At 35.8% G+C, this 17161-nt stretch overlaps 1 protein-coding gene across 2 annotated transcripts; it reads right to left on the reverse strand.

Annotated features, from left to right (window-relative positions):
- Positions 1-10885: 10885 nt before the first annotated feature.
- On the reverse strand, positions 10886-16658 carry LOC109169552 (putative late blight resistance protein homolog R1A-10). 2 transcript variants are annotated; one of them, XM_019318416.1, is made up of 5 exons: positions 16300-16349; positions 14111-16249; positions 13919-13998; positions 11452-11534; positions 10886-11339 (listed from the first exon to the last, which is right to left on the reverse strand). In XM_019318416.1, exons 2-5 carry the CDS (start codon positions 16233-16235, stop codon positions 10913-10915), a joined length of 2715 nt encoding a protein of 904 aa, XP_019173961.1. In that variant the 5' UTR covers positions 16236-16249; positions 16300-16349; the 3' UTR covers positions 10886-10912. The 2 variants fall into 2 exon arrangements, with proteins under 2 accessions (XP_019173961.1, XP_019173960.1); XM_019318415.1 differs by having other exon boundaries at positions 14111-16658.
- Positions 16659-17161: the final 503 nt, after the last annotated feature.

A 17161-nucleotide genomic window follows, 5' to 3' on the forward strand; every position in this document is an offset into this window, starting at 1 on the left:
TATGGCAAGTCAACCTATACAAACTACTTTCATAAATATTATTTTCCTCCTTATATCACCTCTCACTACTTAAATATGTTTATATTTCCTAAATCTCTCTACATCCCATGAAATATTCCATTCTACCATAAATATTTGTTACCATAAGCATATTACATTGCCAAATGTAGTGTTATTTTTCTACTATAAAAGGCCTTAGTCAGATACAAGAAAAGGGGGAGCTCAATCAATCATCTTTATGCCTCTACATCTACATCTCTCTAGAGAACACAATTGTACACGTACCGACTACAAAATATAGTGAAATTTTGACTTGGCAACGCCAAAAAAGCCCCGTGATTTTCACCATTCGGTTTCCACCTTAAAAATATTGTGTCTCCTTTATTTTTCCCTTTCAATTATTTATTTTTTTTGCTTTCTCATATTTCAGTTCTCATCTAGTCTGTCACGTTGGCCTGCTGACTGACTACACCTGGTAGTCGTAAAACCAACACGAAGCATGAGAGCGAAAACCTGAAGATCGTGAATGAGCTTTGATTTGGCTTACGAGAGGAGTCCAATGTGGCAGGTAGAGGGAATGAAATGCTTGAAGATAGGAGCATGGCAACTGACTCCCCTTTTGTGCTCCATTTAAAGCCTGTTCATGTTTCTTATATTCCTTAAAGCTGACTAGAAGAGAGCAACAAATTTGCTTCAAAAGCATTCAAAAAAAAGGGTTCAGTGTGCCCATATGGATCCACGTACAAAGTCAAGGAAGTGATTCTTACTCATAAATATCATCCAGAAGGGTTATTTGTTTTATATATCATTTTCTATAAGCTTTTAATAAACTCAAATTATCATCTTAATAGCAGATGAATAAAAAAGAAATATTATGAAGAGAGGCAGATAGCATTCAATAGCTCTGCTTCAATGTCATCTTCAGCCTTCACAATCACTTTTCTAATTTTTTCTGTCAGCTCTTTCATCTCAGCGCAGTGGTTGCCTTTCTTCTGGCATTCCTCAAGAAAAACTAGCAAATGCCCAAGTTTTTCATGAAGAGGCTTAATCTGCTCTTTGTTTGTAAGAATAACACGTGATTGGGGGTGTAGGAACTGGAGCTCTACGGTTCTCATCAGAGATGTTACTGCTAGAAAAGTTATAACTGATGTGTATTTGTGCTGTGGTGAATGGTATAATGCACTTATTGCTCAGTTGTTACTGCAAGAAAAGCTTTTATCTTGGAGTTCAAATTTAATTAGAAACATGTATGGATAAAATGTTGGATATTTTGCTACTGCTCCAAAGCTAACGTAACAATACTTTACGTAATAATATGAAGGTGAAGAATGCAAGTGGTTTGTAGGAACTGAATTTGGACAAGATGAGGAAACAATGATCTGTGGCGTGTCTAAAAACACTACCTTAAAAGCTTAATATTTCCGGTGACGGGCCGGCAAGCTTTCGACAGGCAACACAGATTTTTATTCTGTGCTCAGACTATAAAAGCTACGAAAGGAGGATGGACCCAATAAATTGTGTATTGCTCGTGTCTTTTCATTGCATAGGAGAATGCATGAATTTATAGTATTGATCAGCAAATGTTGGCCATAAACTCTCGCAAAGATAGGAGAAAAGCTTGCTAGAGCATGACACGTTCATTTGTAGTAAATTGACACATTGAGTGATGATCCTAAAGATTAGGGAAAACACATGCTCTATGAGCTTTCTGTTTGAATGGTCTCCAACAATCCCCCACACATTCAAAAGGAAGACTAATAAAGGCATGTCTGAGCAACTCACAAAGCTGACCTTTATGTTAGTGAATGAAATCTTGAACTAACACGTAGTGACATTGAGTAATTTTCTTCCCAAGAGTGATATAAATCTTGAACTCATTGGTCAGAGAAATTTTGAACTCTAATGCACACATCAACTTTTTATAACTTCCCGTCATGTCTATCTCAATATAGACTTTATTATCTGTCAAGTCTATCTCAATATAGACTTTTCTATTTGTCAAGTCTAGCTCAATCTAGACTTTTCTATCCGTCAAGTCTAGCTCAATCTAGACTTCAACTCTGTCAAGTCTATCTCACCATAGACCACCTATTACAGGCTACAGAGTGCACTAAGGCCATTTATTACACAATTTAGGTGTAAGTCTTTCCATGATCGATTTCGTTTGACCACATAAGTGGTACCCGTCAGGAATTCCTTACCTCACTAGTCTTAACCCCATTTCCCTTGATATTTCAAGGATGGTTCTCTCAGTTTGAGCCTTTTGTGAGATGATCTCTTTGACCCCACAAACCCTCAAACTCCATTGTGATCAATCAACTGCCATTCAGACTCACGTCTGACCTTATGTGTCTTATCTTTCTATCATAGACACTATTCTTTGCAATGCAAACGACAGTTTTTGAATCACAATGTATATGTAGTGAAGGTGTTGGACACCCCCACAATTGCACGTTTCATCAACACATTTCTTAACCACTCAGCTTCTTGAGATACTCCATTATCTCTCATAACAGGCGGTTAACCTTTTTCACTCAAGTGAGTGATTTTGTTAGGTCTACCTCAAAATAGACCACCCCAATTGGGTATAAAGCATTAATTAAGAGCACTTTTATGCTCAAGTGTTAAGCGGTGAATTCATTAGGTCTGTCTCAACAAAACCACCCTTCTCATAGGGTTATGAATTCATTAAGAGTTGTAGCTCAACCTCACAAGTACACATAGCATAGGAATGACCAATTAGTGTACTGTTTTGTGATTCTTTCCATGGCTTCGTTTGACCACAAAAGTGGGATCCACCACGAATTCATCATCTCTTAGGTTATAAGTCATTCCATCAATAATTCAACTACTAATCCTCATAATTAGCCTTCAAGTAAGTTGATCATCTTGATCAAACTTACATACACTTTGACGAGTACTTTGTTTACTCGTAAATAATCCTTTGGGATTTTCATGCGTAACATGAAACATTATCTTTTATCGTTATTCTCAGTACCACAGAAAAACTTTTGCGAAAAAATAATGAGCTAATTATCCCCACAGCACGGCAATTACAAATAATTTTCTCAACTAAGATTTAAGATCATACGTGCAAATGCTTATTTCTCGTAAGCCAAGGAGATGATGTTGCTTGCATGCTAATTCATGTTCAACAACATAATAAAAAACTTTGCATAATATTCTTAAACAATAATATCACATGCAAAGAATATGTTCAAACTGATGTTGCTTGCATGCTACTTCATGTTCAACAACATAATCAAAAACTCAGCAACGAATATGTTCAAACTGACATTTAATAGTATTCAAAGTCAGATATCTTCAGTAAGAATTAAATCAAGGATCATGTGGTATGCTCACAAACAAATCTTCTTCCAACTCCTCCAACTTAACATTTGATATATGCTTATTATGTATACAAATAATTCAACACATGAATCAAAAATCATGTGACTACAAATTATATGCATATCATTTTCAATTTCCGAATGAACAATAAGCAACCAGTAATATATGTGATCTACCCATGCAATGTATATACACTCATATATACACATTTTAATCTCAAATTAATTGCAAGGAACACCATATATGAATTTTGAAATTCTCAGTCAAAGAAATACATTTCTTAATTAGTTGTAAGTAAATGTACATACCCCAAAAGAAGTAGGAGATTGAAATTTAGAGATGTATGGAGCACTGTTGATACTCCTTAATTAGCTTAAACAAATAACCTTATGCATTAGTATTAAAACATTCTAATACTTAATTAAGCATTATACCCATTAAACAAATAACCATATATATGCATTAGTATTAAATCATCCATTATAATACTTACTTAAGCATTATACCCAATCTTCACAGCTTCAATTATATTGATTAGAATCCCTCCAGGGTAGCAGCAGGAGCATTCAGAATCATTAACACAATTCACCAACTCCAAAGAGATAATCACAAAAAATACATCTACCTCTTCCACGCCATGCATGACTAAACCTGCAACCTTCATCAAGCTACCAACGCCCCTGCCCATCGCACCACTTACCGATAATACTTCGATTGAACAGCACGAAGCTCCAGCGGTTGAGGAGAAGAAAACAGCCGCCAAAGACAAAGCTCCGACTACACACCGGCTTATGTTCACAAACTTCTCCGGCCTCCCTCTCCGACTATAATCTGACGAAGTCCCCAAACCGGCAATGACCGGCGGCAGATCGGGATCACCCACCCTCCGGCAACATGACAGGAACAAGGACATGAGTGAAGTGGTGAGCCATGAGGAGATGGAACTCCCACAGCAGCTTCGCTGCCGAGCGGTGACGAGACGCCGAGGTCGGTGAGGAAGTTGTTCATGAAGGCAGATGTCGTTTTAGCAAAATATTATTACGCTTTTAATTGTTGGATAAATCATCCACAATGCCTGCGTAGAACTTAAAGTCGAAGCAGAAAGGGAAATAAAAGTATTAAGCTTTTAACTGTTGGATATTTTGCTACTACTCCAAAGCTAACGTAACAACACTTTACGTAATAATATGAAGGTGAAGAATGCAAGTGGTTTGTAGGAACTGAATTTGGACAAGATGAGGAAACAATGATCTGTGGCGTGTCTAAAAACACTACCTTAAAAGCTTAATATTTCCAGTGACGGGCAGGCAAGCTTTCGACAGGCAACACAGATTTCTATTCTGTGCTCAGACTATAAAAGCTACGAAAGGAGGATGGACCCAATAAATTGTGTATTGCTCGTGTCTTTTTATTGCATAGGAGAATGCATGAATTTATAGCATTGATCAGCAAATGTTGGCCATAAACTCTCGCAAAGATAGGAGAGAAGCTTGCTAGAGCATGACACGTTCATTTGTAGTAAATTGGCACATTGAGTGATGATCCTAAAGATTAGGGAAAACACATGTTCTATGAGCTTTCTGTTTGAATGGTCTCCAACATAAAAGGCTCAATAATATTATATTGGAAGGTTGCATTGGATCCCCTGTACGTACAAGACGTATTAGATTTGATCGATAGATTGATTGTGCCACTCAAAATTTACCACCACAGTGGCTCTAGAAGTAGGATCTTGTAGGCTTAAGATGAGTTGGGCAAAATTGTGATCACCTAATAAGTTAAAAAATAAAAGGAAAAAGGGTCAAATAGACCCTCAAACTTTATAGTAAAAAGCAATTAAACCTTAACTTTAAAAAGTTGCAATTAGGTACCTTAACTTGTTATTTTAATGCATATAGACCTATTTACCAGTAAATACCAGGTATAACCGGTAAAATCCAACCTTGAGCTTACGTGTACATATCATAAATATTAAATATCTATATTATGATTTATTTATTAATAATAAATCATCATCTTCCTTAATCGTCTCTGCTCATCATCTTCCTCAATCATCTCCTAGCTCATCGATTTCTTCATCAAATTCGAATCATGCCGGCATTGAAGTCTGGTGGCACCGTCTTCTTTATTCAAAAAAAGCAACACGGTGGTCACATCCAAAGAAGGCGAAGGGGCAGTCACCTTCTTCTGTCTAGAGAAGGCAAAACGGTCGTCGCCTTGCAGCAATGGTGCTATGCGGCGAAGAGGCGTAGAGTTTCACTTTGGAGAGGGCATTTACGACTGACCAGTCATGGAGTTGAGATGAGCGAACTTGGAGAGCAAAATCAAGTTCACCACAGTAGAATCTTGTAGTATTCTGGCATTGCCGATTTTCCCATCAAAGGCACTTACAATCCATTTTCTTGTTGGGTCTATAAATTCTCTGTGATTTATTGATTTCTTGTTTATATTTATTCAAGAAATTTGCTGGAGTTTCTATTTTACCAGATTTAAATTTGCATATAATTAAAAATGCTAATGAATAATAGAGTAAAAGGTAAAATATTTGTGTCTTGGATAGAAAATACATATTGAAGAAGATGCTCAACAATGGTTAGCGGCGGCAATGTGGCGCCCAGCGACGGTGATGATGTCAAGACCGGAGAAGTTTTAACTACTTTATACGGAGCATACAATAATCTTTGATTTTACTTTAAAATAATAATAAAAATATTACAGGTAAGCACAAGGTTTGCCATGTCATCCTATTTTTACCGGTAACCAATAAATAAGTTTTAAATGAACAATTTTATTAAGTTTAAAGTGTCATAAATAAGTGTCTAATTGTAATTTTTTAAAGTTGAAGGATTTAATTGCTTTTGTCTATAAAATTTGAGGGTCTATGTGACTCTTTTTCCAAAATAAAATAAAACTCTGACATATATAAGCCCTATTCAATACACTCCTAATTTAATTAAGCAATTTTTTATATTAAAAAAGCGCATATTCCGTTGGCGACAGAGAGAACCTTGAATCCTTGGATAATAATGTCGGAAGTTTGTTTCCACTACCTCTGCTAGAGATGTCACTAACAACAAAAGCCATAACTCTTTAGTTTGTTGTTTTGCATATGGTGGCATAATGCACTTTTTAACCTTTATATGCCGTCTAATTAACCACTTATAAGTACATCTTATTAAAGATTGAGGTGTCAAACAGACGGGTTAACTCGAAGTTCAATCCAAGTCGACCTATTTGGTCTGGGCTAGGGACGGGGCCAAAGGAGGGGCAAGGAGGCAACTGCCCCCCTCACCCCACCCCCACCCCCACCCCATATATAATATTTGTATGTATATATATAGTATAGGTTTTAGTATTAGTATAAAAAAAAACTAGTAAATATAAACACATAAGGACTTAGATTAGTTGGTAAAACATGCGTTTGTTAATAAGAAAGGTTTTGAGTTCAAATTCTTGTATTGATATAGTTTTACATATTTTTGAGTCCTTCCCCTAAGGCTTCAATACAATCACTTTTTAAATATTTAATACACACACACACATATATATAACATTCGTTTATATTAATAGTGAGATGTATAATTATAATGTGTTTTCTATTCGAATTATTTTATCAAATTAATTATGTTTCATATTTTGTTATGAATATTTTTATAAAGTTTCGATGTGTTTTATTTTTTCGCAAATATCTAACAATATTTACAATTATATTTCTTAGGTAATGGTAAAAAAAAAAAAAAAAAAAAAAAAAAAAAAAAAAAAAAAAAAAGTCTTAGGTAATTTTTCTTTAAATTATCTCTTTTGTTTTAATGTTTCGCTTTTACTGGAAAAAATTTCTGAATCCGTCTTACTTCTTCGCCTCTCCTCAATCGAATTTCTGGGTCCGTCCCTAGTCCGAGCCATGGTAGTTCATTTACTACCACAGACAGACATGGGCTAACTTATTTTATATTATAGATAAGGCTGGATTTTAATTTATGATTCATGGACCGAGACAACTCAGCCTAGCTCGTTGACCCGTACAGTTTTTTAAAGATATAATATACATATCTATATATCTATATAAAAATAAATTGTTCTCTCATAAGAAGAAAAAACCAATTTCCTGCCTAAATACTCTTTTCGAAATAGGAGTATTTTTAATTTAGCCAATACGGTAGATATAAATTTTGTTCAGTTCTAAAAAAACTGGGCATTGGAACCCAGAAATGCTTGAGCATCTCCCATTGTTTAGTTTAGGAAACCAACTAGGAGAAAGAGAAAAATGAAGGAGAAAAAGAAAAGGAAAAAAATATTGACAATTAAAAAAAGGAGAGAGAAATCAATGATAAAATGTCAGAGTGGACGTTAGCTAGCGACTGCTCTTACACGCCCCACACATGGGGAATATGTGACGGTTGGGGCATGCTGTGCGCTCCAATTGCGCAAGATGAGTTTTATTTTTCTTTTCCTGCAAATATCATGTATTTGTATAAGAAAAAGAACTTTAAAAATCAGTGTTCCCATCAATTTTATTCTCATTTAACCAATTACAACTGCTACCTAAAAGGATTGACTGGTCTTGTTGGACCCAAGCCACGTATGCCGGATTCGGGGTGGAGGTGGATGGCGCGCCACCGGAGTCCCCGTCACTGGAGCCGGTGGTGGTGAGGACGGCCGATGGGCACGACAGTTCTCCGTCGACATATCCAAGAAGCCCTTGCCCGCGGAGGAACGGAATTAATTGGGTGTGTTGGAACAAAAAATTTCGAGTAGTGAGCTTGAGTGAGACAAAATGATGGGCTGTGGATAGGGAATTCGTGGAGGTGGCCGGAGTCTGTACGGTGGCGGCGGTCACCATACGCTCGGAGGAGTGAGTCGATATTGACGCTTGGGGAGAGAGAATAGAGAGACCTAACGCTAAACTGATATTACTAACAACAAGTTCATGTTGTCTACTTGGCTATCCCCAATAATAATTTTATTAGGGTTTTTGAGAAAAAGATAGATGATGTGGGAGATAGAGTGTGAAAAGAGAGAATGAGTGAGGTTCTCTTGCAAATATGAACACTAGTACAAAAAATTCTTTCCGTGTCACCTATAAAACACTTTCCGAGTCACTTTTACAAGTGACTTGGATTTTGGTGACTCTGAAAGTGGGTAACATTCTGAGACACTCGTGTAGGGTGTCGCGGAAAGCTGACCAAGAAATTTTTATTTTTTTTATACAGACTTTCCGAGGCACCTGCTCCGCTGCAGGTGCCTCGAAAAGTCTTTTAATTTTTTTTTTATTATTAATTAATATCCACGACACCCAATCACAAGTGGGTGTCGCTAAAAGTCATTTTTTAATACTTTTTTTTTCCTGCGGCAGGGTGACGCGAAAATATTTTTTAATTAAAACAAAAAAATATTATAATAATTACTAACCATTACAATCCGCGGTAATTTCAGCAAGGTTTACCATAGTCATTACAATAATTAACCATAATAAAAATATTATTACAATAATTACAATATTCACAATAAAAATATTATGGAGTATTACAATAATATTAACCACAAGATTTCGAAAGTCGTCATTTGAGGCAAAAATGCTTCCTAGCAGCTGAGCTCAGTCTGTTCATACACACCCAACAAAGCCTACACAAGGCATAAATAGGATAGCTAAATAACTAATTCAAAGCTGTGTGAATATCAATGTAAAATTAACAAATATGTATTAGGGATAAAATTTAACAAAAAATGTTAAAACCTAAAATTTGACGAAAGTGAAGGTGGATGATACGTATGCGGTAATTACTTGTGTTGATTATGAAAGATTCGAAGGGTTCGTTGGAGGTCAATTGAATTTGATCGGAGAAGGAGAATTTAAAGAAAGGAAAGATTGTTGTTCATGTTATGGACGGTGTGTTAATGGATGCCGAGTTTGAGCAATCTGTTTGTCTAGATTTTAGTGATGGATATGGCGGCGACTGGGTTGGGCATACGACAGTGAGATTGATACTTGACGGTGTTGGAGTTGTGCAATGCTCACTTTTCTCATTTCAGTTGAAACATTACAGTTGCAACTTGCAAGTGCCGACAAGAAAGAGTGAGTGACATGGGGAGGTTGAAGATGAATATTGAGGTTGAAGAGAGAGAATCAATCATTCAATTGCAGAGTATTTTGCATTTATTTTAGATAAATATTACTTGCCACATCATCTTAACCTGAAGCCAAATCATCAATACTAGAGAGAGACATGGAGAAAATACTAAATAAAAGAAATTTTGAGAGTTAATAAGCCCGAGGTGTGAATTGAATACTTAGGAATAGTAGATGTGTTTATTTGACCCTTCTGTAGTGAATAAAATAATAGATAATGTGTAAGAGTTTGAATGAGTAGGGCCTACAAAAAAAAAAAAAAAAAAAAAAAAAAAAAAGGAAGACAAAGAAAGAAGGATTTAGAAAGAAAATATGAGAAAAAATTATAAGGTGATATAGACGAGTTAGTTAGACCCACAATTTGGAGAGAAAATGGGAGAATCAATTGTGCATGCCCTTATAAATGTCTACTTACATATTAAATGGTATTGATCTAAAATTTGAATTTTGCATTTTTTCTGTACAGATAAATTTTACCTGGAAAATCTAAATAGCCATCATTTTAAAAGTCCTTGAATTGGGTGGTGCACAATGAATGGGAAACCGCCCATTGGGCAGCTTAACATTATATAATATTGTGTCTCCTTTATTTTTCTCTTTCAATTATTTATTTTTTTGCTTTCTCATATTTCAGTTCTCATCTAGTCAGTCATATTGGCCCGCCAACTGACTACACCGGTAATCATAAAACCAACACGAAGCATGAGAGCAAAAACTTGAAGATGGTGAATGAGCTTTGATTTGGCTTACGAGAGGAGTCCAATGTGGCAGGTAGAGGGAATGAAATGCTTGAAGATAGGAGCATGGCAACTGACTCTCCTTTTGTGCTCCATTTAAAGCCTGTTCATGTTTCTTATATTCCTTAAAGCTGCGTAGAAGAGAGCAACAAATTTGCTTCTAAAGCATTCAAAAAAAAGGTTCAGTGTGCCCATATGGATCCACGTACAAAGTCAAGGAAGTGATTCTTACTCATAAATGTCATACAGAAAGGTTATTTGTTTTATATATCATTTTCTATAAGCTTTTAATAAACTCAAATTATCATCTTAATAGCAGATGAATAAAAAAGAAATATTATGCAGAGAGGCAGATAGCATGAAGCACAAACAAAAATGTGAAAGGAGAAGCGCAAATAAATAAGAAACATAACCCAAAACAAATTATGAAGTACTATACTTCTAGAATATGTAAGGAACAAAGCCAAATAAATATAAAACATAAACTAATGAACTATTTCTGCAGCATCTATGAGTATGTCTTGTAATTTTTAAGCAATATGTAGACTACCATATTACTCAGACCAGCGTATTCTCTACTGTACTGAATTCAAATTGTTTCAAGCTGCTTCAATATTAGGAAAAGCTAAGCAACGTAACCTAATAGCTCACATAATTTCAAAGTTGAGAAACCAATTAAAACACAAACCATTGATCTTTAGTTTGCTGGTCGAACTTCAATGCCCTTAACCACAAAGCCAGACAACCAGTACTGATCTGATACATGCCACAGTTGAAATTCAACCTCACCTTCATTCCCACTACTAACGTAAAAGTCTCCAAGCTTGATCTCCATCCACCCATCAGAACGGTCGTCGTTGGGAAACTGACCGCAATCTCCATAAGACTTTGTCTTTGCTAAAAAGACCTGAGAGTTCCGATTCTGCCCGCGCAACTTACCGTATAGGTTCTTGTCCTTTGCATATCTTACACATGTGAGTGCTGTGTTGACATCCTTAAAGCCTCCCTGTACAAGTTTGAATACAAGATATGCAGAGTAACAAGTCATCTTTGATAGGCACCGAATGTCACAGGTAAATCCGATTTCAAACCAGCTCATTTGCAAAAGTTCTGCAACCTCATACCTACACGCGCGCAATTAACCATCTTTAATTTATATAGAGGAGCAGTATAATATATACTTAGCTTTAATTGTTATTCTAGTTAATTAAAATTTGTCCTGATAGATTTGCATACCCAGTAGGGTCCAAAGTCCATGACCAATAACTAGGTTCTTCGCCACCGGGAATCGTTAGCTTCCTTGCTTCAAACCAAAGGCTCTACATAAAACGTAACAGCCAAGGTTAATGTTTAAATGTGATCAATATCTCATGTGAAAATTAAAGACAAATACTTCAAAAATAAGTAAATAAAAGTTTGACTCATTTTTTTTTTTCATAAACGATAATGACATTTCCATGTAAGATTCTCAACTTCTAAACTTGAAAATATTTAAACAGATAAAACAGAGAAGAGTTAATTCTAGCGTCAATCACTTGTCTTTTAATTCGTGTTAATTCTAAATTTAGTTTTAAACTATCATATTTGACATTTAACACCTCAAACTAGAGATGGCCAAAGTGCGGGTTTGGGCCGATCCAGGGCCAAGACTAGCACAGACTGGGGCCGACCCTGAATTACTTGGGTCGGTCCCGTGCCGAGTCTACCCCAGGACTATGGTCACGTGTCTCTTGTGGGACGATCTTGGACTTGCCCTTGAATTTTTATTATTATTATTATTATTATTATTATTATTTTTTATATAAAATAATTAAACTTAAAAAAAAAAAGATTTTACCCACTTACATAATAGTTAAAAATCAAAGTTATATCTAATTGAGGGCACTTCATGATATATAAACGTTAAGATTCATACATATCATCATCAATATTTTAGAGGAATCTAAACTCACATAGCTGTAATTATGCTAGCGTCACTAGTTTGCTTACTATTATACAAAGTATGTAGTTATTACCTCATGATATAGAGCAATTTCACATAACACTTTACATATAAAATTCCACTGAATAGGTGTATATAAACTATAATGGCCCTGTTTGGTAAAATAGTTAGCCTATAGACAAATTTTAACTTATTTGACCGCTATTAGCTGTTTGCTTTGGTTAAAAATCAATATAAGTGTTTGGTTAATTAGCTTTTTGTAACTTCAAAAGGCTAAAATTCAAAAAGCTGCTCAAAACAACTTTTTCAATTAACTTTTTGAGTAAAGAAATTACACCAAACAGCTATCAGCTAACAACTAATTTACCAAACACCTTTCTACAATCAGTTAATGTTATCAACTAGTTATATCCTCTAATTAACCCACTCAGCTAACAGCTATCAGCTATCAGCCATTTACCAAACAGGGCCAATGTCTTTTTTTTTTTTTTTTTCCTTAACCATGTGCACACAATATTTTAAAATCAATTTCTCTTTTCTATTGTATCTAAGTCATTTAGTACATTTTCTAATTGGTTCAACAAAATCACTCAAACTTTGATGTCCTTATTGAACACATAAATTTAGAACATGAGTGCAATAATTGACCATTAACAACTAAATGTATGCTTTTATGTAAATTATATTATCTATAGATCTAGTATTGAAAGAAACATTGTCTTAAAAAAATTAAAAATACTTTATTTATTAATTCAAACACATCCGGACCAAAGCCCGAGTATGGGTTCAGGCCTAATCCGTGTCTGGGCCGGTTACAGGCCTAAGCCATGCCTGTACTCGATCCTGGGCTTGTTTTGAGTTAGGTCCCATGTTTTTTTTTTTGTAATATGACCTGAGCCGGACATTTATTAGCCGGTCCCGGTCCGGGCTAGACCTGACCTAGGCCTGGTGAAACACAGTTCCAACTTTTTCTAGAACGATTCGAGGCTGGTTCGGTCCTGAACCGGCCTGTGGCCACCTCTACCCCAAACTTGACACATTTGGTCTTTTTTATGACTTTTTTGGTGTAACTCTATTTTAGGCAATGGTATTTTTGTCTCTTTAATTTTTTTCGTAATTAATTAATTACAACGGAGTTCGTTTGTCTTTGGTGTCACTTCCAAATTTAGTCCTAGACAATAGTTTTTCCCATCTAACACTCAGACTATCATATTGTGGGCATTTTTGGTCGTTCAGATGACTTTTCTTGTAAACCCTATTTTAGAAAAGCGTATTTTCCGATGACAAATAAGAGACTTATTTCTTTGTTTTTTTTTTTCTTTTTGCTCTACAGCTATAGTAGATGATTCACAGAACTGTGGACTAAAACATTTTGATTTGAAAATATTAAATTTTCCCTCAAAAGTATTATATTTTCCCCTTATGAGTAACAAACACTTGTCAGCATTACTTATAATGAAAAATGTAATATTTCGATAGAAAATATTATACTTTTACAACAAAATGTAAATGTATTACATTTTTTTTCTTCTCAAAAGTATTATATTTTATAAGTAACCAACACTTTGTTTCTTATTAGTATTACATTTGAGCATATAAGTATGACATTTGCATGTTAATTATCCCAATCAATCTGACCTATCTCACAAATAAGAATTCATGACACAATCTCACACCATGTCACTATAATTGATATATAAAAAATGATATATATAAACTCATAAAGTGCACACAATATAAGGCAAATATGAGATAACTTACTGTTAAACTATTGGGGGCACATTCTTCTCCAGAGATTTGTTCATTAGAATATTCTTCTTCTACTCCAACATGGTCCTCGTCTAGTATTTTATCATAAAAATGAAATATTAAAAGTAGAGAATAGTAGACGAAAGAAAGATGGAAAAGAATTATTTAAGAAACACATACACACACACACACATATATATATACCTGGTCGAGTATGGAAGTGAAGAACATGTAACATGTCATTCCCGTAATTGTGAAGTTGATCTTCTTTAACAGTCATAGCGGAAGTAACGAGGGTGGAATAACAATACTCCAACTTAATTAACTGGAGAGTGATGATATCTGCAATCCACTCTGGCATCTCTTTCAACTCGAAGCAATTTCTTAAGTGCAAGTGCTCAAGATTGGGAAAAGGAGAGGCCACGTATGCCTTCCACTCCTTCAAATTTGTGAGAGAAATGAGCAAAACCTTTAACTGAGGGAAGCTGCCATCTTCAATTAGTTCCCACTCTTGTCCCACACAGGCAAAGTTTTTGAGCTTAAGCACCTTCAGATTGGGTAGCAAGCTAATAATAGTCATAGCTTCCCATGGTATAAGGGTTCTCTCAAATGTCAACTCCTTGAGGTTTTGTGGGAAAAGAGGAGGCAAGTGTAAAGGGTGGTAAGAGCCTCGAACTCTTAGCTTCTCAAGATGATTTAAACACCACAGATCATTTAAACCCTGTGATGACACTTGGCATCTTGCAAAAATTATTCCCAAATCTTTAACATTTGGAATTCTCATAAACACTTGTATTGTACACTGTGAGGTAGACAACCAATAAAGTGTCTGCAAATTTTCTTGAACCATTTTTGGAAGATAAATAGGAACCTGATGGTTGATTTCAAGATGCCTTAGTTGTGGCAGGTCCCAAATTCCAGGAGGCAGCCTGCGGGCACCATTGTCATCTTCTGTGACAACTAGTGTCTGTAGATTCCAATTCTTCCACAAAGGTATACAGTTTAGAACCTTACTTGAGGCTATTTCTAGGTACCTTAGGAAAACAAGATCTGTAATATCTGGAGGCATACCTAACCTGAAGTTAATCTTGCTCAAGTCTAACACTCTTAACTTCTTAAAAGAGTTGGCATGCAAATACCATTCATAATCACAGTTTCCAACCATATTAAAACATAAAATGGTACGACATTTCCTGGAAGCAATGGCCAAATGAAAATGTGGGTTTACTACTTTAAGACTTAACCAAGGCTTATCACCTAATCGAACCAAGCGATCAAAACCATGACAACTACCCGTAGTTTCAAGGTACAAAAGGTTCTCTTTCTTAGCCTTGCTCACACACAACTCACGTAAGAGATCATGCATCCTACAAGTCTTGATTTTATGATCAGAGCTTCTCCCATGAACCATAACTAGACATCTGTCAATAAGATCTTGCAAATAATTTCCACCTACTTCTTCTAGCCTCCTATTACTCATTGTCTCTACAAATCCCTCAGCAATCCATAACCTAATAAGCTTTTTAACTGGAATATCACAATCTTCATGATAAATTCCCAAATACAAAAAGCAACCCTTCAAGTGGCTAGGCATGTTGTTATAACTCAATTCAAGTATTCTTGAAAATTGTTGATCATGGTCTAAAGTCTGGAGTGAATTTATTGTAGCTTCAATTTTTTTCCATTCATCTACTGACTTATTGATAGTAGATAGAAGCCCTGCTGCCACCACAATTGTAATCGGTAAACCATGACATTTCTGAACAATGTTTTTCCCAATTGTCTCAAATTCATTGTTCAGAAATTCCTTATCCAAAAGCTTCTGATAAAATAAATCCCAACCTTCATACGGATTTAAGAAACGCAAGTTATAAGAATACTCACCAGAATTGGCATACTCGGCTATCTCTCTAACCCGAGTAGTCAACAATATTCGGCTACCATTGTTGTCATCTGGAAAACATCTCTGGATATCGTCCCAAGCTTTCGTAGTCCATATGTCGTCGAGAACAATAAGGTACCTCTGGCCCAATAAACTTCTGCGCAGTAGGTCGTCTGGATCATCACTTACTATATTCTTGTTGCTCATTGGCAAGATGCAACGAATGAGGTCAGTAAGAGCTTGTCGTTTGTCATGCTCTTGGGACAACGTTGTCCAAGCACGAAACTTGAAATGAGATGTGACTAGAGGGTCATTATAAATCCTTTTAGCAAAAGTTGTCTTGCCGATGCCACCCATGCCAACCATAGCCATTACTTGGCGTTGTTTAAGCGAGTCACGAAAGAGCTGAGACTTCACCTCATCCAGTTCTTCTGAGTGTCCTACCATTGCATTGTCCTCCACATTTGAGGTAGGTTGAGAGGGACCTCCAGCTGTGAGATTGTTGACAATTAGGTGGTGGTTGGTGTTCCTTGTAGTCTGCATCAGCTCTTCAATGTCCTCAACAACACGCTGCAAAGCTTGATCCAGATTGTGATAATGATGAACATTCAATAGCTCTGCTTCAATGTCATCTTCAGCCTTCACACTCACTTTTCTAATTTTTTCGGCCAGCTCTTTCATCTCAGCGCAGTTGTTGCCTTTCTTCTCGCATTCCTCGAGATAAACTAGCAAATGCCCAAGTTTTTCATGAAGAGACTTAATCTGCGCTTTGTTTGTAAGAATAACGCGTGGTTGGGGGTGTAGGAACTGGAGCTCTACAGTTCTCATCAGAGATGTTACTGCTAGAAAAGCCATAACTGATGTGTATGTGTGCTGTGGTGAATGGTATAATGCACTTATTGCTCAGTCGTTACTGCAAGAAAAGCTCTAATCTTGGAGTTAGAATTTAATTAGAAACATGTATGGAGAAATTAAAAGGCTCAAGAATATTATATTGAAAGGCTGCATTGGATCCCCTTTACGTATAAGAAATTTTAGATTTGACCGATAGACTGATTGTACCACTCTAGAAGTGGAATCTTGTAGGTTTAGAATGAGTTTGGCAAAATTGTGATCGCCTAATAAGTTAAAAAATAAAAAAATAAAAACTCTGATATATATAATCCCTAATATTCAATACACTCCTAATTTAATTAAGCAATTTTTTGTATTAAAAAAGCGCCGATTCCATTGGCGACAGAGAGAACCTTGCATCCTTCGATAATAATGTCGGAAGTTTGTTTCCACTACCTCTGCTAGAGATGTCACTAACAACAAAAGCCATAACTCTTTAGTTTGTTGTTTTGCATATGGTGGCATAATGCACTTTTTAA

The sequence above is a fragment of the Ipomoea nil genome, unplaced genomic scaffold (genome assembly GCF_001879475.1).
Source record: "Ipomoea nil cultivar Tokyo-kokei standard unplaced genomic scaffold, Asagao_1.1 scaffold3314, whole genome shotgun sequence".
NCBI classification, from domain to species: Eukaryota; Viridiplantae; Streptophyta; class Magnoliopsida; order Solanales; family Convolvulaceae; genus Ipomoea; species Ipomoea nil.